General features: G+C 41.8%; 1 protein-coding gene across 3 annotated transcripts in view; it reads left to right on the forward strand.

The window, feature by feature from the left end:
* The first annotated feature begins 3,354 nt into the window (after positions 1 to 3,354).
* Positions 3,355 to 26,243, forward strand: part of CYFIP1 (cytoplasmic FMR1 interacting protein 1) — a 66,747-nt gene continuing 43,858 nt past the window's right edge. Inside the window, exons 1-11 of one of the 3 annotated variants that reach the window (XM_066622202.1) lie at positions 3,569 to 3,661; positions 8,641 to 8,703; positions 12,380 to 12,503; positions 12,629 to 12,718; positions 14,094 to 14,171; positions 16,661 to 16,762; positions 17,419 to 17,600; positions 22,086 to 22,182; positions 22,686 to 22,814; positions 24,961 to 25,065; positions 26,010 to 26,101. In XM_066622202.1, the coding sequence (XP_066478299.1) occupies positions 12,387 to 12,503; positions 12,629 to 12,718; positions 14,094 to 14,171; positions 16,661 to 16,762; positions 17,419 to 17,600; positions 22,086 to 22,182; positions 22,686 to 22,814; positions 24,961 to 25,065; positions 26,010 to 26,101 (992 nt within the window). In that variant the 5' untranslated portion in view covers positions 3,569 to 3,661; positions 8,641 to 8,703; positions 12,380 to 12,386. Of the gene's footprint in view, positions 3,418 to 3,568; positions 3,662 to 8,640; positions 8,704 to 12,379; positions 12,504 to 12,628; positions 12,719 to 14,093; positions 14,172 to 16,660; positions 16,763 to 17,418; positions 17,601 to 22,085; positions 22,183 to 22,685; positions 22,815 to 24,960; positions 25,066 to 26,009; positions 26,102 to 26,243 lie in introns of those variants that run through there. The other 2 variants (XM_066622203.1, XM_066622201.1) reach the window with 2 other exon arrangements.

Genomic DNA, 26,243 nt, shown 5'->3' on the forward strand with positions numbered 1-26,243 from the left:
CTCCCAATACTGTATTGGAGAAGAATGTAATTTGTTATTAATCCAATTTGTGAACAACTTTTTTTGTTGAAAAGCAGTATATAAATATTCTGAATAATAACCTGTGCCAGTACACCTTTCCTTCTATACATTCTTAGGGCCCAATCCTATCCAAATTTCCAGCCCTAGTGCAGCCGCAATGCAGCCTGGAGGTAAGGGAACAAATATTCCCACACCTTGAGGCCTCTGTGACTGCCTCCCCACCACAGGATACAGTGCAGACGCTATAGGCACAGTTGCATCAGCACTGGAAAATCAGATAGGATTGGGCTCTGTATCTTTTCTAGCAAATAGCCCTTGTATTCACAGCCCTCATTCACAGTATTTTGTAGAAATACAGCACAAAAAGAGATTTACTGTAAAAGGGAGTGTGTGATACACATGCCTTGAAAGTTTGGGGTATGCTACCCATCAAGGAGTGGGTCTCACATGGATGGCACTTCTTCCCCAGCAGGACTTGGGGTTCTGAAGAGCATTTCCCCTAAATTCCACAGGAGCCCATCGGAAAAAGGGGGCCCTTTTGGACCTCTGTCCTAGCAAGGGACAAAATCCAAAATTAAATCTTGACCTCCTGGAGCTCAAAACATAGGGGAGGTATGCCCATTGGGTAAAATGGGAGGTAGACCTTGTGCCCCCCCCCCACCATTCTGAAACCTTATACTGAAAGTCTTGGTACAGATAAAGATGAATGGTCTTAATATGTACAGTATGTATAAGTGAAAACCTATATAACGAGTACTTATAAAAGAAGCAAGAGTGTACTGGCAAGCAACATTGGCTAATGTTATACATTTAGAAGTGACTAAGAGCCCAATCCTATTCAATTACCTCTGAGCAGACCTGCTTAGGATTGTTTCCTAAGGTTTGTAATCCTAAAAACTCAATTAAGCAAAAATGTTTTTTGAGCTGTTTCAAAATGGCCTGTATTTCAGGTCCAATTGGTGCTGTGGCTGGCATGTGCAGAAAATGTTTGAAATGCAACCATATTTTCACCTATATGATAAGCTATTAAACTGACAATTGCTAGAACTCCATAAAAACTTGCCTTTCATGGGCCCTTCTGTAGTAGCATGGTAATGTTTTAGGACAGTTTAGCATGTTGTTTATTCAGCACTTCACATATACTGAAAGTTTAATTTAGCATTTAAGTATCATCTGTAGATTGGGCCTTAAATGATTCAACACTTGCAGTCAGGGAAACAGTTGTTTGTAAGCTCTTCCAGACCTCTGATCCTTTTGTGTCAAATGACATAGCTTTTGTGTTTGAGCCTCCTTAGTTCGGATATTATTGGACGATAAAATGCAAATAACTGCTTATGTGAAAGGCCAACTTGAGTGAATAAGATCATATTGCCATGGAAAATTGCAGCTTCTTCCATGGGCTGGAAATTACTTTTCAGTACAGTGCTTGCTGTAATCTTTCATTACTACTATTTACATATGCATTACTTGTCCCTAATTCTCTTGATGCTTAAATTTGTTTTACTGACCTTTCCTCCTGTGTCTTGCTCATTTGTTTTATGTTTCTAGCACATTTATAAGCAGGATATTGTACGAGCTAATCTTAGAAATATTTTGGATTCCTGTGGTTGGTGTATTCAGCTTTTAGGGATAGCAGGATCTAAGCCTTCATATAGAATTTCATATTTTTTGATATGTATTACAGAATAGTATTTGATAGGTATTACAGAACAATAAAACAGTATTACAGAACAGTGCTAGATATGGTCTCCTATTGGAAAAGAAAGGGTGACCAGCTGCTCAAATGCAGTATATAAAGTGGATATGACTTGCCTGCTTAAAAGTCTCTTATGAATGGGATGTAGTTGATACAGAACTGTACTGTACTCCAGATTCAACATTGCTTATAATATTGTAATGCTGCCTTTCTCCTGCTGCAAGGGAGATGCAACAAAAAGAAAATCACTACTTAACAAAAACAGACCACACACAGTAAACTGTATACTAGCTGGGGAGGGTAGAGCGGTATAATTAAATGTGTTCATGAATTCTACCCTGTCTCTAAAAAAAGCTCTTTCACTACGAACTTGGTCTGCTTTGTAATGTGAATGAGAAATAGGCGGTTTGAAGAAAGAAATTTTCAAACCTGGACATCTTCACAAACTTACCTCTCCAGCTTGCTAATATTTGCCTTAGGCTGCAATCCCATCCACCCTTCTCTGGGAGTAAGTCACATTGACCAATGGGACTTACTTCTGAGTAGACATGCATAGGATTGGGCTCTAAATTACTACTGTGGAGAATTGCTGTCCCAATTCTAAAGGGGTGGGAGGTAAGGTAAGTAAAATTTTTGAAAAACTTGCCAATTTTAGGAACTATTTAAAAACTCCCTCAGTTTTTTTATAACCCATTTTTGTCCAGCCTACAGGTGTACACTATTGATCCCTGTTGTGTATATGCAATGTTCTGCAGAAAGGACATTATTGTCCATCCTTTGATATTCTGTTCCACCCTATCCAAGATGTAAAACTTGGCAGAACTGCTTAGAGCCTAATCCTATGCATGTCTATACAGAAGGAAGTTGGATGATAGTCAATGGGTCTTACTCTCAGGTAAGTGTGGTTAGGATTGCAGCTTTAATAGCCTTCTGAACAGTCCTGAGATATGCTCAACCAGTGGGAAACCCTGGCCTCTGAGCAGCCCACTTGGAGGCAGGCTCTGCAGCATGGCCTTTCCCAGTTTGAAGAAACACTTGGCCAACAGTCTGAGGCTAAGAGGCAAAGAAGGAAGGCCCATAGCCAGGGAGACAGACCAGGGACAGACTGCACTTGCTCCCAGTGTGGAAGGGATTGTCTCTCCCGAATTGGCCTTTTCAGCCACACTAGACGCTGTTCCAGAACCACCTTTCAGAGCGCGATACCATAGTCTTTCGAGACTGAAGGTTGCCAACAGTATATGGGGCATGGAGAGAACATAAGAAGAGTGGCTGGATCAGGCCATCGGCCCATCTGGTCCAGCTTCCTGAATCTCAGTGGCCCACCAAATGTGTCAGGGAGCACACAAGCCACATCCTGCAACCTTTGCACCAGCATTCTGAGGTAACCCACATCTAAAATCAGGACGTTGCACATACCCATTATGACTTGTAATGGTGAGGGGCTTTTCCTCCAGAAATTGGTCAATCCCCTTTTAAAGGCATCTATGTGACATGGCATCACCGCATCCTGTGGCAAGGAGTTCCACAGATTAACTGGGTGAAGAAATATTTTCTTGTCTGCCCTAACTCTCCCACTGGGTGTGGCTGTCCCCTGGCTCTGAGGGGTAGAAATGCACGTCAGAACACCCCCCCAGCGTCGGTGTTTATTGTTTGCATCTCAGCTTGTGAGGTTCTGGGGCAGGGCCGGGTTCGTTCTGAAGGTGAAGCTCTTGCTGCAGAGGGGGCCCCATTGACCCTGAGGGGCTGGAGAGAGGAGAGCGGGGCGGAGGAGGCCGAGGGTTTGGGACGGGGAGGAGCCGGGACGGGAGGAAGGGTGGCTCCTGCTGGCGTGACTCAGACAGGAAACTCCCGAGCTCCGTGCGGCCCTGCCGGAGAAGGGAGGCGGCCCGGGCGGAGGGAGCAGTGCCCCGGAGACAGCCGCGGGCCTCCTCAGTGCGAGGCTGGGTGAGGAAACGGGCCCCCTCGCGCGAAGCTCCACAGTGTGGGGAGGGAGGGGGCGAAGCGACCCCTTGAACCGGCCCGAGCGGGCGGCTCCCAGCCTGGCTGGCCTCGCTCACGTCCAGGCTGCAGAGAAGTCAAACACCCGCCTTCGCGGAGTCGAGGGGGGCGGCCTGCCTCGGGCACTCACGTCGGGGGGCCTGGGCGGGGGCAGGAGATGGCGCAGGGGCAGGCATGGCGGGGTGGGGGGGCCCTCTTCCTCACTTCGAGGGCCGGGGGCGGCCTGGCCTTGCGGGGACGGGGGAAGGTCCCGGGCATGACTGCAAGGCGCTTCTGCGCTCAGTCCCTTACAGACACTCTCTCCTGGGAGTAACTCTCATTAAACACAGTGGAACTTGCCTCTGAGTAGACTTGCCAAGGAGTGTGCTGTGAAACATGGAGTGGAAACAGTAGGAGCTCTTCCTGATGGTTGCATCTTCTTGTGGGTAGGAGTTGGTGCCCTGCACATCATTAATTAATTGATTGTAGTGGAGATTAATTGGTGCCCTGCGAGATCAAGCTATCTTCTGTGGGGAAAAATTAAACTGCTCTCCCTTCAATCTGGGTTGCAGATAAGCTCACAAAAATAGTTGCTAGTTCTCTCTCTTTCTCTGTCTCGCGCGCGCGCGCGCACACACACACACACACACAGAGTTAAAATTTACAAAGTTAAAATTCATGCAGGATAGACTTTTTCAAACGGAAATAGTCATTAATAGAGTGATACTGACTTTGTCTCTGCCTGATAGGCAGATAGATAGATACACAGTCTCTCTATCTGTCTGTCTGTCTGAATGACTGTTACTATTTGTAAAAAGCCTATCCTGTTTAACTTCGTATTAAATATTCACAGAGAGTACTTCTTCATATTGCATAGCATTTTGAGCCCACTGTTTACAAGTGCGTGTCAAATCCACCAACACGCATATGATGAAGCTGTATTGAGAACACAAATGCTTGTGCCACTGCACGTTTGTAGTCTTTAAAGTGCCAGAGGATGTACAGTCCTGTGCATGTCTTCTCAGAGTTCCCATTGGATTCAATGGAGCTTATACACTGACCTGGGACTAATGACTACAAAGTTGGTCATTCTGACTAGATATGCATAGGATTGCACTGTAAAGGTATTCAAGAGCAACAAATCTGTTACAAAACATGTGCTAATTTGTTATTTTTATCGCTTCTTAATCACTGCAAAAGTATAGCAAGCAAATTGTCGCCCTTTATCTGTTCAGGACAAAAGGAATACGTTTTATTCAGAAAGAAGTGCCTTTGATAATTCTGCAAGCTTTCTCAGCTGTATTCAGTTTCTTATGGTATGGTGTGGTTTCTAAGTGTTACAAAACCTCTGTTTTTCATTACACACATCTTACTATCCCAGTGTTAAAATTCAGATTAGCAAGATTGTGACATTTGTAACTGAATGTTGGAGTGCTTGTTCCTTAAAACTGTTGTAGGCTTTCTGAATCCCAGGGTTCAGCTAAAGCATTCAGGCATAACTGAATTGTAACCGGGATGCAGGTCAGTCATAGGATTTCAGGTAATGAAAATAATCCTCAGTAATGTTCTTGGGGCACAACTTGGGACAATGTTCCAACAGCTTGGGTAGTATTCTTGGGGCACATAAATGAACCCTTTGAAGCTCATCAGTGGGTGCCAGGTTAAGAACCTCTGGGTCCAGATGCTTTTCAGAACTGATAATTGAACATTTATTGTGAAAGAAATGACAGGAAGAGCCCTTGAGGTCACTTCCTGCCACTCACCCAAAGCTTTTGGGTATTCTTTTAAGGTTCAGAGCTTGACTTTCACTGGAACAGAGGAAACGCAAGGTAGCTTTGGAGAAAATAGTGACTTTGGGACTTTGGAGAAAATAGTGATCTGGTGCTCAACGGCTCTAGTGATAACAGCCCTTATAATGTAGACCAGGGGTCTCCAAACTTTTCGGTCAAAGGGCCACTTCAAATATCAGGCATGATGTTGTGGGCTGGGAATAAAATTAAATACAAAATTTAAATAAATATATTAGAGATGGGACTTAGATGAATGACTGAAATGAATTAATGAATGGGCTCAGATGTCCAGGATTTCTCCAAGCACCAACACAGCCCAAGAAATAAAGCACACACACTTAAATGGACCCCCATTCTCCCACCCCACAAGCACAACTCTGGTTGTGTTTGGTCAACTGGGCCAGAGGCTCTCGGAGGATGAGAGGCTGGCCGCGGGCCAGATAGAGGCCCTCCGTGGGCAGCATCTGGCCCCCTGGGCCGGGGTTTGGAGACCCCTGCTGTAGACAGTTCTTTGAAATTGATGGAAGATATTAAGGGGCTGAGGAAAGCTTTTTAACAGAAAAGAGTGTGTAGCCCCTAGCTTGGCTTAGGAGGGGCAGTGGGTATAAAACAGAGTTGAGAGTGTGCCATGTTTTAGACTTTCAGCCCTCAAAGTGTTTAGGTGTAAATATGTGAGCACAGAGCATCTTTAGACTTCCTGGCAGTGACACTGGGACTACCCTTAAGCATTTGTTTTTCATTTGATAGCATACAGATATTACCAAGATGTCATTCAGAGACCTAGTTATCTCTTAGATGGTAAACCTGTATCATCGTGGACTGTGACAGTTAAGGCTGTAAGTGGAAGTTCACACTTGGTTGATCCCTTGTGAGGAAAAAATTCCTTCCCATAGGGAAGCTTTACATGTCAGGAAAGAGGCTGGGCTAGAGCTTTTCTTTAAAACATGTTTATTTTCTATGTGATGAAAATTTTTTGTATGGAGGAGGAACATGCTGTCCTGTGAGCTCCCACCTGCAGTCTGGTACAACCCAGGTACAGGTTTAGAACTAGTTGAAGTGGATTGCAAATACTACAGCAGAATGACATAGGAAGAGAGGTGGTTCTTGAGATAATGCAGGTACCAGGCTTCTTTGTGTTTGAAGTTAAAAGTTAAAAACAGCATGTTAAATTGTGCCTGGAAGGTAGCAGGAAATTGATGAAGGTGTATGATGTCATTGGTACAATATTTTTTTTCTGGGTGATATGTCAATAGATCTGTGGTAATTGTGGTGCAGGCTACTTTCACTCTTTAAACTAATATGGAAACAAGAAATGTGTTGGGGTAGACTTGACCACAGTGTGTGCTAGAAGCTCTTAGTATTACTTGCATCTATGTGGCTTTTTATCACTGTTGTGTTCTGTTCAGATAGTGGTGTGAGGAAACCCTATATAGGAAGGAGCTGATGGAAGCATTCCTGTTGCTTTTGCTGTGTACAGCAAACTTTCCTGCACTCTTTCTCCACTGAGATTTTGTTGCTAGCCATCATCCCTGGCCTTCTGTTTTTTTTTTCCAGTACATGAATATGTTAATTTTGTTTGTCCAATCAGAACCCTCTGAGCAGAAGCAAAAGAGAGGAAGTCATGCAGATGGCTTTTTACATGTGGAGTTGCTGCTTTGACTGAGTGAACCTTGTGAAGCTTGTATAAGGAAAATTTAATTGTGACCAAAGAGCCTTCTCTTGAATGTGCAAATTATGTTAAATTTTGCTAACTGCGCCTATAGTTTGTCCAAGATATGGCATACTGTACTTACAAACAGTACAAAAACAAGTACAGGCAGGCCTCTGTATCAGCAGGGGATCTATTCAGGACCCCTCCACCCTGCAAATATGGAAACCGCAGATACGGGGAACCCTCTCTCTGTGGCCCCTGTATTCAAGCATATAGTGATGTTAAGGCAGGCTGCCGGCAGCCTGAACGCTTGAAAAAACTACATTGTTGCTAGCAGGAAGCCAACAGCCTGCCTTAACATTGCTATAAGCTCAAATGCTTATAGCAACCTGTATAAGAAAGATCATTTTCATCCCAATAAAGTTCTAAACTACATTAGTGAGTGTGTGCGGGGAGGAGTTGGAATCCACGAATATCAGATCCACAGATATGGTGGCCCACCTGTATGCACAGTTCCACATGCATTTCTCATACCTGGCACACACTGGGACTCTTGTACAGTTCTTGTTAATTTCACTGGAGTTTGTGGAGAAGGTCCTAGTTGATTAGACCCATAATTTTTTGCGTTCCTGAAAACTTGTGAACAAAACATGTAATGCTGTTAGCATTTCCCTGCCTGGAGTAAACTGGAGGGACACACAACAGTCTTTGACAGTCTGTGTTGTTGAGTAGGTTCATCTTGATCCTTAAGCTTGAGTAGACAATCCTTAAGCTATCCCAGCCCCAGTACTTTTAATTGGGCTCAGAGACTAGGGTAGTTAGGAGCCAGTGGCGCTGGATAATACTGGAGTTGTACACCTTATACATGAAGGCCCAGTTAACATTCAGCCAATTGTAGTTTCTGCGCACTTTTCAAAAGCAATTTTGTGTAGAGTAGATTCCAGTGATCTATCTGAAAGACTACCTCCATCTTCATCAAAAATGGTTACAACTGGTAAACTAGTCGCAGTTGGTAAAAAGCACCACAACCTTACCTACATATCCAAGAGTGCCTCAAACTTTATTTTTAAAGGAAAGATCAATTTAAAACAGACACTACGCTTGAGTCTGCCTCAGCTGATCTCCTAATGGACCGTATTTCTGTTTTGTTTGGATTAATTAATTACTGATCTCTGACAATAGTTGAGAACCATCACTTCCTTCTGGAGCCCTGTTGGCTATCATTGGCATACTGAAGACATTTCAGCCCAAATTTCAGGACAATCTTTTAATTGAAATGGGTGCTAGCATAAGAACATAAGAAGAACCCTGCAGGATCAGGCGAAAGGCCATCTAGTCCAGCTTCCTGTATCTCACAGTGGCCCATTACTCAGGGAGCACAAAAGACACAACCTGCGTCCTGGTGCGCTCCCCTGCATCTGGCATTCCGAGGTAGTCTACTTCTAAAATCAGGAGCCTGCACATACCTATTATGAATTGTAACCTATGATGGACTTTACTTCCAGAAATTTGTCCAACCCCCTACCACTTCCTGTGCCAAGGAGTTCCACAGACCAACTACTTGCTGGGTAAAGAAATATTTTCTTTTGTCTGTCCTAACTCTCCTAACACTCAATTTTAGTAGATGGCTCTTCTTTGCTTTTTGCCATTTCCACTATATCCTTTTTGCAATGTGGTGACCAGAACTGGACACAATACTCCAGGTATAGCCTTACCATCGATTTGTACAACGGCATCATAATATTAGCTGTCTTATTCTCAATTCACTTTCTAATAATCCCAAGCATGGAATTCGCCTTCTTCACCACCACCGCACAGTGGGTTGACACTTTTGTCGAACTGTCCACCAGCACCCCAAGATCTCTCTCTCCTGATCTGTCACGGACAGCTCAGAATCCATTAACCTATATGTAGAGTTTTGATTCTTTGCTCCAGTGTGCATGACTTTACATTTACTTACATTGAAATGCATCTGCCATTTTGCTGCCCGTTCTCCCAGTTTGGAGACATCCTTCTGGAGCTCTTCACAATCTCTTCTGATCTTCATCACTTAGAAAAGTTTGGTGTTGTCTGCAAATTTGGCCACCTCACTGCTCAATCCTGTCTCCATGTCATTTATGAATAGGTTGAAAAGCACCGGTCCCAGGACAGAACCTTGGGGCACACTGCTTTTCACCTTTGTGAAAATTGCCTATTGACACTCACTCTCTGCTTCCTGGTCCTCAACCACTTCCTAATCCAGGAGAGGATCTGCCCTCTAATTCCCTGACTGTGGAGTTTCCTCAGCAGCCTTTGGTGAGGGACTGTATCAAACATATTTTGTTAGAAGGCTGAATGTTATGTCTCACCTGCTTGTGCAGCTGTATAAAACTTAGAACTGACTTAGATATTGACCTTGGTTGCTTTTTTTCCAGTTGCCTACTGTTGATATTGGTTTGTAGTCTTAATAAGGGAAGCGCTTGCAAACTTGCTAAAAATGCTGAATAAACTTAATAAACACCTTATAAAACACTTGTAAACTGGATGTGGTAATCTACTGTGGTGACCTGCTTATTTAAGTTTTTTTTAAATTGTAGTATTTATGCTGATAGGCTTCTTTTCTTGCTTGTTAGTCAGATACTGCTTGCTTAAAAATAGTCAGATGCGTGTTTAAAAATAAAAAAGGAAGTGTAAGAAGCATGTAAATCACTTAGAGAAACAGAAAGTCTCTTCCTTTTTACATCAAATCCTTATGCCCAGACAGAGTGTGCGCTCTCCCCCCCCCCCAAAAAAAACAACCTGCAGTGGCCTTGCAGGGCAAGACAGGCCTCTGTCTGTGTCTTTATTTAATGAATTCATATCTCATCTTTCTCCTGGTAAGGGCACACACGGTGGCAGGCAGCCCAATTCTAACCTGCTCTGGATACAGCACAGGCCATGTAGCCTGGTTGCACCAGCACAGGTTATGATTGGGTTGCCTGCCACCTTGAGTCAGAAGGTGGTTGGGGGTCTCATCAGGATAGGAGAATATTTTTCTCTTTTCCCCAAGTAACACCTCAGTCCACCCTATGGGGCTACTCAGATCTCCACCAGCTATATAGCTATCGGAAGTTTAAGCAGCTTAGTCTAACACTGGCTGATCTGGGAGGGGGGTTAGGATATAGCGGAGGAGGTCTCTGCCATTCCTGCCCCCTCCCAGGTCCAGTCTGCCCCATGCTACCCCCTTCCTGCCTCCAGAATGCTCTCCCACCACCTTTTCCCAGCCCCTTTGCTTCTTGGCACCTTACCTGTTTGCACTGGTGGCCCTGGATCAGAATGCAGCTCTGGGTTCTCCACCAGCACTGCTTACTTGCCAGGTGCACAAATGTGCAACAGCTTCCACTAGCACCAGGGTCGAGTGCCCCAGCAGAACTTACAGTTAGGATTGCACTGTGAGTGAGACATGACATGCAGTTTCTTTAGGCCAAGCTGAGAAGCTGATTAAGCAGCAACGGTGTTTGAAAAATCAATCTCACTGAATAGGTATAAACCAGTAGGACATGGTGTTTGAGAAGATTTGCTTCAGATTTTGCATACCCTGTGAGGCATCTTTTTCTCCCTTTGAAAAGAATGTGAGCTGGGCTTTGTATTTGAAGTACAGAATTATGTTCTGAATGTGCACCAACTTTTGTTCTGATAGCTCAATTCTCAAGACAGTATTAATAATACAGGTCATGCCTCATTATCCACTGGGGTTCTGTTCTGAAGCCCTCAGTAGATAAAACAATCAGTGATACCAAATCAGTGGAAAAATAGCTTTAAAGACCCACTTCTAGGTTTCTTGCTTTTTCATTGTCGCCCGAGAATTCACTAGTATAGACACTGTACCGCATTCAGCCACTAGATGGGGTGAATAATGGAATCTAGTGGAATTAAATTATAATTATTTAACAGCACAATGGTAGGAAGTTGGATTTTGATGCTTTTTTTCTGTGTTACAAAACATTTAAAGGTGAATCCCAGTATCAGTGGTGAGTCAAATCAGTGAATACCAAGGTCCCATCTGTATACTTTTGCCTTTTCTTTCCCCTTCCCTTTGAAAATGGATGAGAGGGCTGAGCAGAACTGTGTCCTGATAATGTTTATAAATTTTAGCTCAATATCTCAGTACTGTGTTCAGTTGATGTATTTACATGCACGCATATTTAAATGGAGAACCCTAAACTGTGAAGTTAAAAAAGCGTTTTGCTTACTCAGTTTGTGAATGTACGTGTAACATATCTGCCAAACAGTTTAATACTGAATTTGTTGTATGTTTTTAGTAGACATGCAGATGGCGTATGTGTGTAGTAAAAACATAGCTGTAATATTGAAACTGATGTGTTGATTGTTTCTTACTGTACTTCTCTGTGTGAGAACTTGCCAAATTTGCACAAATGTTAAGGGTTGAACCTTGTCTGTCACCTAGATAATTGGCACAAGTAAACAGGTGTTAATTTCTAATGAGTGGATTCTTTGTTGTTCCTTCAGTATTCAGGCACATATTCGGACTAACTATTTGAAGATGAGTCGATGTTTCTCTATTAGTGAGGTTTTGCTGCTTGTAGATTGGCAATAATATGCGCAACTGAATTATTCCTGCTTAGTGACAGAGCTGATTGGCACTCTCATGATAAATTGACATCCTAACAGGAGTGATGGAAAGTTGCCACAGAGGACATGAGAAATTGGAAATGTGGAGGCCATAGTAAATTGTCCACCATGTAAAAAAGCAAGTGAGAAATTTTGGCGTGGTACTTGTGCAGGATTTTAAGCTGAGCTGGGGCACAGTACTTCATTGCCTGAAAATCTACTTGCAGTTCTGAGACTCATGAATAATAATAAGGGAAGGAGTGCCATTCTCTTGCTATTGAAAAACTAACCTTGACCCCACCACGTTACAGCTTTCAGATAGGGTGTGACTTGAAGACAGGTTTTAACTCCATAAATTATTGCCAGACCTGTGGTAACTTGTTCAGTTTGACAGTATGGACTATGAAAGATGAGTCGTCCTTATATTTTTTATGAGATAGTTGTCATGGTATGACTTTTGTTTCTTATCTCCATACAATGAGTGTTTCTTTTGATCATCTGGTGACAGATGATCTACTAAAGTTCCCCTGGAAGTGGTAAACCTCGCATCACAGCACTGCTTTGTGGGGTAGTGCTTCTGTCCCTCGGGTATACTGCCAATCACCTCTGCTTGTTATGCATGTTAGCAACTGAATGTTTGCTTGTTTTTTATAGAATCAAAATGACTGCTCAAGTTACCCTGGAGGATGCTTTGTCCAATGTAGATCTTTTGGAAGAATTACCACTGCCAGATCAACAACCATGTATCGAACCCCCTCCATCATCCTTGCTTTATCAGGTAAGATATCTGTAAAAGGAAGTATGTGTTTGCATGTTTATTACTTAGGAGTGCTTTGAATTACCATTATTTGAATAATTTTCTCCAAGACATTCATCTTTTTGGTATGTGTTTTTCTCATACAGCCAAACTTCAACACCAACTTTGAAGACAGGAATGCATTTGTTACAGGCATTGCAAGATACATTGAACAAGCAACTGTTCATTCTAGTATGGTAAATATTGAATTAGGGCTCCCTCTGTCAAGACTTGATAGTGGTAAAAGGAAAAATGCAATCATGTGTGTTTGTTTCAGCTAGGCATTTTATTTTTTGTGTGTGTGATTAAGTTAATTGTTCCTGCTGGCAGAATACATTTTGATCGTGCTCTGGGAAATTTTTCTGGTTAAAATGACACATGTTCAGTTATGGGAACATTAGATTGACAATTCATAGTTTCTATTTCTTTAAATAAATATAAAAGCAAAGTTCTGATTGCCTCCTATTGTAGCATTATATTTTTTTTAGGTCCAGTAGTTCATTAACTGTTCATCAGAATTGCTAATAAATTAAAAATGTATGTGGAATCTGAAAGTGAGTTTAGAGGAGGATGGGGTGAGTTTTAAAATCATTGCTTTAATACCCTCTCCAGTGATGCAGATTCGTAATTCAGCTGTTATGAAATTAATTTCAAATGATTCCTTGTATGTATTCCAGTCCGGAAAGCTTCATTGCTTAGCCTTTCTTTTTCCACTTAAAGGGGAACATAAAGGCCTACTGTCTGCCACAGATTTTAAGCCCAGGGTTGTAACTGTTCTGTGATTTTGTGTAAACATGATTTTGTGTAAACATGATTTTGATATTGAGGACATACCAGTTCAGAATCCCAAGAGTCTTGGCTTTTGATATTTTGCTTGGTAGCTGAGACAATGGTTTCAATAATTGATCAAGCAATTGTAAATATCTGTGAAAAAATAATTAGCCTGTGATTTTAACTATGCTTATATGGAAGTACTAGATGGACTCCCTAGTCAATGTGTTTATGATTGGAGTACTAATTGGGCAGGAGGTCTGGTCTAGAGGGTAGAGTCTCCGTCTGCCTGAAGATAACATCCACAAGGTCGCCAGTTCGAGGCCACCGGCACCTTGCGACCTTGGAGCAGCTGACAAGCTGAAGCCGAGCAATTCCATCTGCTCTGAGCGTGGGAGGATGGAGGCCAGAATGTGAAGCCAGATCGGAATTGAAACACCTTGAATGTAGTCGTTCTTGAAAGAAAGAACCTTCTTTGAAATTGTAAAAATCCCTATTTAATAAGGGATTTAATAAAGCCTGCCTATGTAAACCGCCTTGAATAAAGTCTTGAATAAAGACCAAGAAAGGCGGTATATAATACCTGTTGTTATTATTATTATTACTATTCAAAATGATTACAGTCGGTATTATGAATATGACACCAGGCTTACAGTTAGTTGCATCTCTTCTGAAATTGTACACTAGGCAGTGTTAATATCCTCATTTTATTTATCTGCCCTTTTACTCATGCTAGCTTTAACAGTCTCTTCTGTATATTCATTTCTTGTCTACATAAGTGCCTTTTTCTAATTGTTATAGAATGAAATGTTGGAAGAAGGCCAAGAGTATGCGATTATGCTTTACACATGGAGAAGTTGCTCAAGAGCTATTCCTCAGGTAAAGGAACAAAAATCAGCCCTAAAAAGTAAGGTTTTCATTTCTTTCAGCAGCATAGCCTTTGGGTCTTGGTTCTTAAACCAATGGTAACTGTAGACCATCTTGAAAGCGCCAAGCCTTTCCCCATGGACTGTTAATATGTCTTTAAAGCATTTCTGATGAAAAAGCTCAATTAAACATCACAGAGAAAAGCTACTAATGGTGTATGAATCATTTTCTACTGTAGTATTAGTAATGCATTCAATTAATCAGAATATAAATAAAAGTGGGGTCACAAGATAAAATGTTGCGGAGTGGGAAGAGGATGGGATGAAAAGAAGGTTGTTTTGTCCTCATTTTGCCTTCTTTTTCCCTTCACATATTACATAGACGCTAGGGACAATCACTGCCTTGGCCATTCCCTCTACATGAGCAGGGAAGCTGCTGTGACATTTGACTGGTCTCCCATGATGACTTTTGAGCCTCCGATTATGAGTTTCTTCCGCTTCTGTCTCCAGATCGATGATGGGGCTTGTCTTGTAATTGCTGCAGTGGATAAACACAGCAAAGCACATGTATCCCCTGATCTCAAGGTGCCCAAACACCCATAGTGGCACTGTTGCTGAATGTGGAAAGAGAGCTTGTTCCCTCTCCCCTTTAGCCCCCACAGAGCATCTTAGGAGGAGTGTACCACATCCAAAGTAATTGTTTGAAGGACCCTGTTGGGTTTGTATTTACCTGTACATTGGCTTTTTTCTCCAATGACTATTTCCCAGGAGGGGGAATGCTGTGGGGGACTCCAAAGTCAATTTCTCTTCCTTATCATTAAACCTCCTATTTGCAATTTAATAGAACCTGTGGGAGGAAAATTGGTTTTTGGGGATGTGCATATGTAGGCTTAAGGGTAGCCCATGGCAGATTGCCTACCAGCCCTAGCTGACTGAGAATGTATATTTGTGCACTTCCTGTATGCTTTCAGCTTTCCGTTTCTACAAAATGAAGAAGTAAACATGCACAGCCCTTGCTCTATGCACCATTTTATAGGGTCACTTTTAAAAAGAAATCAAATTTCCCTTAAGTGTTACCCCAAATGTCCCTCCTGCTTTTGTTCTGGCTCATTTTAACACCAGAGTCCCATACATTTTTGGCACATACACTTATTATAGAGTGTGATGCAATAAAAAACTTGTGGCAGTTGTCAAACACTAGAAAAATAACAGAACTTGCATATGGGATAACCTCTCCTATTTATCAGCATCAGAAGTCGAAGCCAAATTGAAACTGCATCCCACTCTCTTCACAGATCTGTCATTGAGCTTTAGGCAGCACAGTTACAGGACTTCCAGCTTGATTCAGTGGGCTTGATCCTTATTCCCTTGACAAAAGTAGCTTGTGAATCTTTCCCTTAAGCTACTTTCTGGTTTTCGTTGCTTTTGTGTCTCCATCTGGCAGCAGAAAATAGAAAACATGAAGTGTATAGCCTTTTGAGCCTTTTCTACCAGGCAGTGGCAAAGAAAATCAACTTGAGACTTGCCACACTTCATACATGCATAGACGTGGGAGACTTTTGTAGGCTGAAATGTTTTTTAAAACCAGATCACAGACTTCCAGTAATTCACAGGCAATCATTTAGAAATTGCTACACTAGATAAAATTGGTGCTGTTCAACTAGCTGCTCTGCCAGTGTCATAGAAATGCTCTCATTAATGTTTGAAGAGAGAAATAAATCACTGAAATCACTGGGACCTCCTCACCTCAGACATGGTGATCTGTCGGACCTTGAGTATGTACTTAACATGTACAGGGATTCATCTCAAGCTTACTTTATTGGACACAACTTTATTTTTCCCAGAATGTGTTATATAACCATGCACTATTAGAACTGGTATTAAAGTAAACTATCCAGGGAAATGTTCTTGAAGACTACTTTGAGAAAGTTAGAAGCCTCTGTGTTATACTGTGGTGCAGCATTTCTCACACTGTGGGTCAGGACCCACTAGGTGGGTTGTGAGCCAATTTCAGGTAGGTTGTGTAGCACCTAGCTCAGCTGCCACTGAAAAGACAAGCTGAAAATACAGGATACAGCACTGCTGGGCAAGGCAGATGGGAGAGAGCCATGGTGATTTGCCCTGAATAGGTGGGAGGATGGGACACTGGAAAAGGGGGGAGAGCTGTGTAGTTGAAGAGTCCCAGGGTGCGTTCTGTGTTGACTTCCAAGTTAGAATATTTGAATTCCAAGCTATGCGAAATAACAGCACAAGTGCACTGTATAAGGGGACCTTTGGCTTAGGTTTGAGGCCTAAACGGATGATGTCACTTCTGGCTGTGACATCACTTATAGATTAATGACATCACTTCCCATGGGTCTCAACAGATTGTCATGTCATTCTCACAAGCGGGTCCTGGTGCTAAAACATTTGAGAAACACTAGCATAGTATTGCTGAGGAATGGAGGGCACCTGGAGCATTTCTATGTAATTTGGCAAGCCATTTTACTCTCTCCACTCCAGGTGAAATGTAACGAACAGCCAAACAGGGTGGAGATTTATGAGAAAACAGTGGAAGTTCTCGAGCCGGAAGTTACAAAGCTGATGAATTTTATGTATTTTCAGGTAAGTGGATAGTACTCTCTAGCTTTAGTGTTTGTTTTTGTTGATTTCCATGATTGCTGCTGCTTCTTGCCTATCTCTTTTATGGGATGTACAGTACAGTGGTGCCTCGCAAGACGAATGCCTCGCACACCGAAAAACTCGCAAGACAAAAGCGTTTTTGCGATTTTTTCTGGTGACACGCAAGACAAATTTTTCTATGCTGTGCTTCGCAAGACAAATTTTTAAAATTAAAAAGTTGAAGTTTTGTGCTTGAAATTTTTGAAATCCTCTGTACTGTATGTATGCCTTTAAAGAGCACTTAATAAACACTTTGTAAACCAAATTTGACTTTGTTCTGACTTTTTTGCCCATAGGAACGCATTAATTAAATTTCAATGCATTCCTATGGGAAAACGCGCTTCGCAGGACGAAATTTTCGCAATACGAAATGACTTGTGGAACGAATTAATTTCGTCTTGTGAGGCACCACTGTATATGTATTTTTAGATAGTCAGCTCTCACATAGAGGCATTTTGCTCTCACCTTTGCACTCAAAAATCTGACTTCAGTGCATTTTGGGGGTACGGCTCAGTTCTGTGAAGGTTTTGCTATGAAGTGAAATGGGATGTGGCTTGCGCTCTGACCTTCTTAAAGCTTGGATTTCTTTTTATCTACAGAGGAATGCAATTGAGAGATTTTGTGGCGAAGTGAAGCGTTTGTGTCATGCAGAGAGGAGGAAGGACTTTGTGTCTGAAGCCTATCTGATCACACTTGGAAAATTTATCAACATGTTCGCTGTTTTAGATGAACTGAAAAATATGAAGTGCAGTGTGAAGAACGATCACTCAGCCTACAAGCGGTGAGGTGTACTGAAGGAAAATAAAAAGTTAGTTTGTTAGTTTGTCCAGGTGGCAGCATCTCCCACTGTTTTATGTGTGCTAAATGAAAACAGGAGGTGGGTGAGTATGTATGAGAAGAAAAAGTAGTACCAGTTAATGCAGGGCTTTTTGTCACAGGCTTTCCTGTCTTGAACTGTGATACCTACCCCAGTTCTGTTAGTTTCCTGTCTAATACTTGAATGACTTGCGGTATGAGTAGATCATGTGTCCATATGGATGTCATGCATGCTGACACAAGGTTGCTATGCACATTTTGTGCATTTTCTTCCTTGTGTGCCTGTAACTGGTAGCACTGATATATACGAGCTCCATGGCATAGAAGCCCATTGGCAATTTGATTCAGTTATGCCACTGCTATACCAGTTGCATTATATTTGTCTGTTTCAGAGTACAATTCAAGGTGTTAGTGATGACCTTCACAGCTTGGGGTCAGAGTACCTGAAAGACTGTATCCCTGCATATAAAATAACACATTCCTTACATTCAGCAGGGGCCACTGGTGTCAGCTGTTTGACAATGCATGCAAGGGCCATCGCTATGTTGGCACTCCAGATATAGAATTCCTTCCCCTTTGACCTTGTTGGCCCCTTCTCTGTTGGTATTCCTGTAGTGCAGTTGCATTCAAATATGAATACAGCCTGAAGGCTCTGGTCTCTTTCACCTTAAGGCAGGGGGGAGGAAGGGAGAAGGCAGTGATGTGATCCCCAGGATTGCACCACTCAGGAGGGCTGCAGGGACTGGGATGCACTCACCAGTCCCTGCAGCAGCTGTCTTGGGATGCAGGGAGCCCTGCACGAGTGTCTGCAGGGCTCCCCAGCTTGTTAGAAGTGAAAGTGGAGCGTTTACACTCCACTTCTGCAAAACTGGAAGTGGAGCGCGTTCGCTCCACTTTCACTTTTGACAAGCTGGGGAGCCCTGCAGATGCTCGTGCAGAGCTCCCCGCATCCCAGGATGGGTGCTGCAGGGACTGATGAGTGCATCCCAGTCCCTGCAGCCCTACGGAGCGGTAAGATCCTGGGGTTGCATCGCTGCTTCCCCCCCCGCCTCCCCTCCAGCCCCCGCAAGGACTTACAGTGGTGCAAACTCTCCTGGAGTTTGAAAACAGCTGCTGTAGTGCTTTCCAAACCTTTTTGTTTTTCTGCTTTTTCTTAGTTTTGATGGGAGATTTGTTTACATGACATTGTTTCTCTTCTTTTTTCAATACTTGGTTATTTATTAATGCTGCGGTTTTCAAACTTTCAAATGGTTTTTCAAACTTTTCAAACTCTCTGGGAGTTTGCAAACCATAGTAAGTGCTTGCAGGGGAGGGGAGGGAGGCAGCGGTGGCTGGGGGAAGGGGGGGCTGCAGGGACTGGGTTGCATTCACCAGTCCATGCAACAGCCATCCTGGGGTGCGCAGAGCCCTGTGTGAGTGTCTGCAAGGCTCCCCAGTCTTTTGAAAGTGGAGCGTGATCGCTCCACTTTCACTTTTAGAAGCCTGGGGAGCCCTGCAGATGCTTGCACAGGGCTCCCCGCACCCCAGGACGGCTGCTGCAGGGACTGGTGAGTGAATCCCAGTCCCTGCAGCCCCATTAGTGACCTGATCCTGTTGCTGCTTTCCCCCTGCCCCCACCCCTTAAGGGGGCAGAGGCCAGGGCCTTCAGGCTGGGGTGTCACGACGCCCCAGTTTGAATACTACTGTATTAATGTGTTTGGGTTGCTGTGATATATTTTATTATAGTATTGTAATTTTATTGTTTTAAATTTATGGTTGTGAACTGCCTTGAAGACCTACAATGTACAGAGAAAGGTGGAATATAAATACTAAGGATAATGTGACCACAAGGTGGCACTAGTAGTTTGCTGTGTTCACACAATATTTTCACATATTTGTATAAAATTACTTACATGTACATCCACATGCTCAAATTAATGTGTAAAAGGGCTTGCATGGTTTCTTGGGAATTTGAACACAAGAATAATGAACTCATCTTTCACACGATGGTAAGATCCAAAAAAGTTACAGATTTTCCCATGAAATGTGCATAATCAACACAAAATATTGTTTTGAGAACAGTCCATATGGATTTCCAGGTTTGACATAGTTTTTGTTTCAATATGCCTCCATGAGCAGTTCTTCAAAAAGTACTTCATTACAGATAAACATCATATTGGGAAAAGGCATATTATTACTAGATACTAATGATTAAGTATTAACATATTTCTAACTCGCCCAGGGTTGCATCACAACTATAAAACAAGACAAGAACTGGAGCAGCAGTTAAACTAAACAAGGAAACTGGGAGTCCGTCCTGTGCTGGGTCAGAGACATGCTAAAACAGAAAGGATCTTCTGTTCTGGAAGCATACTGAAGCAAAGCCAAGACAGATTAGAGCCTGATTAAGTTCAGGCCCAATCTTACTGCCTGAACACATAAGCTCCTAATGTAGTCTCTCTGGTTATGTTCAGAGTGCTTTATTTCTCAGAGGCTATAGACTAAGGGTGCAATCCTAACCCCTTACGTCAGTGCTTTCTAGCACTGGCATAGCAAGCCAATGGGACGTGTGCTGCATCCTGCAGTTGGGTGTCACTCACGGAAGCCTCCTCAAAGTAAGAGAATGTTTGTTCACTTACCTCAGAGCTGCATTGCCCTTATGTCAGTGCTGGAAAGCAGTGGCATAAGGGGTTAGGATTGCGCCCTAAAGCTTGTAAACTTGCCTCTGTAAGGCTTACTTTAAAGTACTAACATAAAATCCAGTGAAAAAATTTGAGTTGCAATTTCCAGCACAAGAAAAGGGAAAGTCAATTGACTTTAAATATAGTCTGTGAATGTTTCCAGGTTGTGCACTGTGGACTGCAGTCTCATCACAGATACCAGGAGAAAGGACCACCGAACATTGGGACTTACTTCAATGCAAATTTGCATAGGATGTGGGCAGCCAGTTTTTCCTTGAAAACACCTGCATAATCCTTCCAGAGCCAAGTGATTGATTATGGTGTTAATTACAATGAATAGCATCATTAATCTCCTATCCTATCTTTTCAGAAAATCTCTATTCTAGGCAGGATTTTCTTTGTGGGAAAGACAATCACCTAGTGTCTGAGAAATAAGCCCCTTGCATTTAGAGTAACTGAACTGTTACTTTGGACTTTCTATGCAACCTTAAGTGTAGTGGGGGTTGAAGACTGCAGAAAATACAGTCGTCAAAGGGCTCAGTCGTTTGGTGGTAACTGAGAATGAAGCAGCTGAGCTAATGGCCACTTGATGCGATGATATATTACTAAGAAAGTGTGAGCTAGAACTGTGCCTATGAAGGATTTGGGGTTTCTCTATGTTTTTGCTTGGCATGGGCTTGCCTTTTCATGTCCTTAAATGAGATTCTCAGGAAGATTTTTAAGAACAAATGTTTACATATCCTTCATACAGTAATTGAGCTTGCATTGTTTTACAGTCTGTTTTTCCTCTGCGTTTCTGACTTAATAAACATTGTAAAATCCACTTTATGATATTGATACCACAAACCTTTGTAATTCAGTGTGTTATATGTTTGTTTTTTAAAGTTTTCTGGTACCTACTCAAGATGGGTTAGAAATATAGACTAGCCAAATACGAGGGGACTCTTATTGCCTGCAGATAATAAAGAGGAAGTGGCAATGAGGACAGCAGAACCAGGAGACAGTCTTGAGTGAGAGCGGAGTAGGACATGTCTGCATGTGCATTTTGCTTAACAAAGATGAACAAGACTTCTTGAAATGAGGAATTGTAGGTGGATTTTGAGAGAGTTATTAATGTACTTTTAAGCAAAGAAGTGGGGAACGAAAGAATCAAGTTGCAACCATATCCCCATAATGCAGAGTGCTCCTTATTTTAAGTTGGACAAAACAATTTGAATCTGCCCAGCCCTGTTTGATTCTGTTTTTGTTAAAGGAAGAAAACATAGGATAGGATATTAAGAGTCAGTTGGCTATGTAGGTCTGTAATGTGAAGTTGGCTATGTAGGTCTGAAAGGGTGTGTGCATGTGCAGTGCAGTCTTTACTCTGCATCATAGCTACTCATAAGCATTAACAGATACTTTGTAAACACAATGGGAAAACATTCTTCGCATTCATGTCTTGTTGGTGAACCTCTTATGGTAGCTTTGCCCTTACCACCTGCATTGGAAATTATTGTCACTGAAAAATGAGGTTGCTGAAGAATGGAGCATTAGGGGTAGATACCTTTCTGTGTCTCTCCTAACTTCCTGTCCTGGTTCTTGCATTTGTGGGAGTCTTTGTGACCTAGAAAAGTTTGACATTGGTATGCATATACCATATGGTATGCATATACCATAATGTGTGTGTGTGTACTCTAGCATTAGGCAGGCTTGTGATGGTGAATACTTTTTTCAAATGCAGTGGTGGTGATTGGCGACAATGACTTTTGTTCTTGGGGATTTAACTGTTCTTTTTCCTGTTTTTCTGAAAGGGCTGCCCAATTTTTGCGGAAGATGGCTGATCCTCAATCTATCCAAGAATCCCAGAACCTCTCCATGTTTCTTGCGAATCACAACAAGATTACGCAAGTATGTTTTTAATTAAACAGTACTACAATGTTTACAAATGATATAAATGGTTAAAAATTGTCTAGATATTGTGTGTTTTTTTGTGCAGTCTATTTTTTTGGTTGCTTAAACAATAATATAGCACAAGCAGACAGCAGCAGATCCAATATTTTTTTTAGGGGGGGGGAAGGGTCATGAGCACTACCTTTCCAGAGCCCAGGTCAGCCAGGTGGGTAGACCTGCACTCCTGGTTGAACTTTGGCCTCTGTGGTTGAGGTTTGCTGCACAGATAGACCTGGGCTCCCATTCTGCCTCTTCCAGGTTGGTAGACCTGAGCTCCTGGCCATGCTTGGGCTGCTCCCCATCGTGGAAGGCACCCTTCCCTGCTGGCATGACAGTTTGGGGGGAGATGCACCTGTGGCCCCGCAAACGGATATTTATAGGCTGGATATTATAGATGTTTATAGAATGTCACTTATCTATCTTATTTTCTTTATTGCCTCATGTAATCTTTATTGTTCTAGTCTTTGCAGCAACAACTTGAAGTGATTCCTGGTTATGAAGAGCTGCTTGCAGATATTGTGAACTTATGCGTAGATTACTATGAAAACAAAATGTATCTAACGCCTAATGAGAAGCACATGCTCCTAAAAGTAAGATGTGTTGCTAGCAAATATTCTAATATGGGGAAAAAAATCTGATGGTGAACATTATAAATATCATTTCAATACCAGGCCTACGTTGCTGGATAGTTGCTATGCTGAATAGTTACTATGCTCATTGAAGTATTTTATGGAGGGCTTTCCCCTCCATAGAAGCCCATATGGAGGGCTTTCCATATAGCTGCAGATAAATCACTTTTAATGAAGAGTAGAGGGAAGATCCAAAATGGAATCAGAACATTTTTATGACATTTTGTCAAATCATGTAAAGGATATATAAAAGTAGACCTTTGAGTTGAAGGGCTTCGTAGAACCAAATTGCTTGGTATTGGTCTATTTATTCCTTTGGCTTTTAGCTAAATGAATATAGTAATTTCAAAAATCTACTATTATACAAAATTGCTCTTTCTAAGCTACACATTTGTCTAAAGGTAATTTTCAGCTGCATATTTTCTTAATTATAGGTGTACTGGAAAAGTAATTTTATCTACTTTCAAATCAGAGTACAGTACTTGAAAGAATTTTGGGTATTTATCCTCCAAATTCCTGCAGCTCTGTACTGTATGTAAAATTAACGGGGTATTCTAAGGTTCCTGGAACATACTGTGCCCATTTTTCCTCTAAGCGTATCTAGTAGCTTTTCAAAATATTAAATAATGTATGTAAAATCTAGATACCTGTTTTCATGACTTCTAGTGCTTGCAGAGTGAGGGGGAATCCTATATGTTCAGTGAATTATTCATTTTAGGAACAGTGATTTTGTCATTCACCTGTTTCTACTTATCTTCCCCCCCCCATATGTTTCAATAAGATATTTTTAACCAGTATGTTGTGAATGGTCTGTAGGTGTGCTGTGGGAGTTTGGGGGAAGGGTCATTTAATAGTAGGGCCATTGGGGGATGTGAGTCTCTCACCAGTAGGATGGTGTGCCTTGTCAATTGTAAAAAAAAAAAAAAAGATGGCATGCCTTGGCTTTTAGCGCCTTATCAGTGTGCTGTGAGTTTGAAAATATTGAAAATTGCTGCTACAATAACAATTCATTTTAATTGGGGCCCCCATCCCATCCCGATTCTGTTTTTTTTCCTAAGAACAAATTGTTTAAGACTGGTTGCATATGTGCATGTGGCTATGTTTTTTAACTTGCCAGTTTTAGGAAAATAGGGTATCTGTTTCCTGTTCTGGTTCCTCAGTTTTAGTTATAAGAGGCAGGAAGGTGCCCAGGCCACTACTCCTGCAATGCTGTGAGTGCACACTTCTCTGTCTTTTGGAAGGTGCAGACCTCCTGTACTTTTTTTTGTGCCCAACATCCCCTTTCCCACTTCAAGTACAAAAAGCAATTTAGGGATTGGTGTGAGAGCCATGCTGCTAGTGCTGTTTTGCTATTTTTTTTCCACCCTATAGAGCCCTTGTAGTAATCCTCTGAACTGCTTTTTGTTCTTGGGCTTGTAACAGAGCACTTTGGGAATTCTCTACAAACATCTTTTGTTATGGTAACTGTGAAAGTGTGTACAGAGCATTATGTATATACTTGATTGTTGTGGAGGAAGATGGAACTATGACCAGTTTATCTTGATATAAGGCCTGTTTGGGGTCTGGTTGCTGTATGTAGAACCAGAAATAAATTTTCCCACAGGTCCAGTTGGCCAGTGATCTGGATATCTCTCTAGCCTCCTTTGCACCATGTGGTCTTCTAGTAGTCTTCGTACAACCTTCTAGTATGGTGCTCTATGGTTTGATTTGGGGAGATGTAAGAGGAAGAGGGTTAATATTTAGTCCTGTCTTCCAACAGCAAGTTACTAGTGGGGTGTTTTGGTTTGTTTTTTCCAATTTTAGAAAACAAGAACTCATTTGAAACTCTTATGTGTCAGTAAGTAATTAATGCTCGTAAGTATGTATAGTTAACACAGAATGAATGTAGTTCACAGTAGAAAAAGAACATAGAATTATGAATTAAATATGAATCAAGTGTATGACACTCTTGTCATTATTTTCTAACAAATCTGTATAAATGCATTATGAATTTTGAGGAAAATTAGCAAGTTTTTTGTCACATTTGAGAACTAAAAAGTACATTCATGCTTGTCACTTCACTGTTAATATGTTTTGCAATAGTATGGTTTGTCTGTTTTCTTCTCAGGTAATGGGCTTTGGATTGTACCTGATGGATGGAAGTGTCAGTAACATCTATAAGCTGGATGCCAAGAAAAGGATAAATCTGACAAAGATTGACAAATTTTTTAAGGTTGGTTAAGAGAATTTTCTCTAAAATTGAGAGGTTATGTATATTTATGCACATCTCAAATTCCTAGGGCAGTAGTCCCTAAACTCCTACAGGGGAGCTGGGAACCAGGTAAGGCTTTACATGGGTGGAGAGGGGGCAAGGAGGGGGGTAGCAACAGTGCTGCAGAAATTGCAGCACTGTTGCTGCCAAGGGGCTTTGTTATCTGGAGGGCAGTGCTGGCTGCAGCTTGTTTGCAAAGCCCTTATCTCTGATCTAAAATTACTTCCTGTTTTAGATTGTAGATAAGGGCTTTTGCCCAGAGTTTTGTCCTGGTGGTTGAGACAGAAATGTGTAGGGATGTCACATTTTGCTAGCACCCACCACAGTGTATTTGTACTTTTTTTTAAAAAAGTAAGATTCTTCAGTCAGATAGAATTGCTGTTGTTTGTGTTAAGTTGGTTATGTGAATGTCACAGGCAGCCATGACCAAATATTTGGAAATGACCTCACTCTCTGTTGCCACCCGTGTCACCCATGATTTTTTTTTTTTCATTCATTTTAATGGTAACTAAACTGGGTATAAATGGTTTCAAAACTGTACCATTTCAGTTCAGGAAAGTGGCAATACCAGCATGCATATTCCACTCCTCCCACAGTCCTGTCTTTTTTAAAGTCTAATTTTTATTTTATTTTGGGAAGGTTGTGCACTCTTTCTCCACAGCAAAAACCCAACTTGATTTCTTTAAAAAAAAAAAAAGACTAAACAGCAGGCCTCTCACCTATTATACATAGATTTTTTTTGTCAGACTTTTGTGTTTGAACTAGGATTTGTGGAACTATTGTACAAAGGCAGAAGTGTCATTGACTCGTACATTCATTGACTGTCTGGATAAGTGCTGAATGAAGCTGCTGATGGGACAGAAAATGTTTTAATACTTAATTTTGTTTGGTTTCCTTGACTACAGCAGCTGCAAGTAGTTCCATTGTTTGGTGATATGCAAATTGAACTGGCAAGATACATTAAGACAAGTGCCCACTATGACGAAAACAAATCTAGGTAAGAGTTGTCATTCAAGCTTAGGCATAGTCACATAGTGTTTTGCCTTTTCTTATCTTCTGGAAGAGTATGTAAACAGCACCAAATCGTAAGAGTGATTTAAAACAATGGGAAATCTATAAAACTAGCTATCTTAGGTTTG

Source organism: Tiliqua scincoides, chromosome 3 (genome assembly GCF_035046505.1).
Source record: "Tiliqua scincoides isolate rTilSci1 chromosome 3, rTilSci1.hap2, whole genome shotgun sequence".
Taxonomy (NCBI): Eukaryota; Metazoa; Chordata; class Lepidosauria; order Squamata; family Scincidae; genus Tiliqua; species Tiliqua scincoides.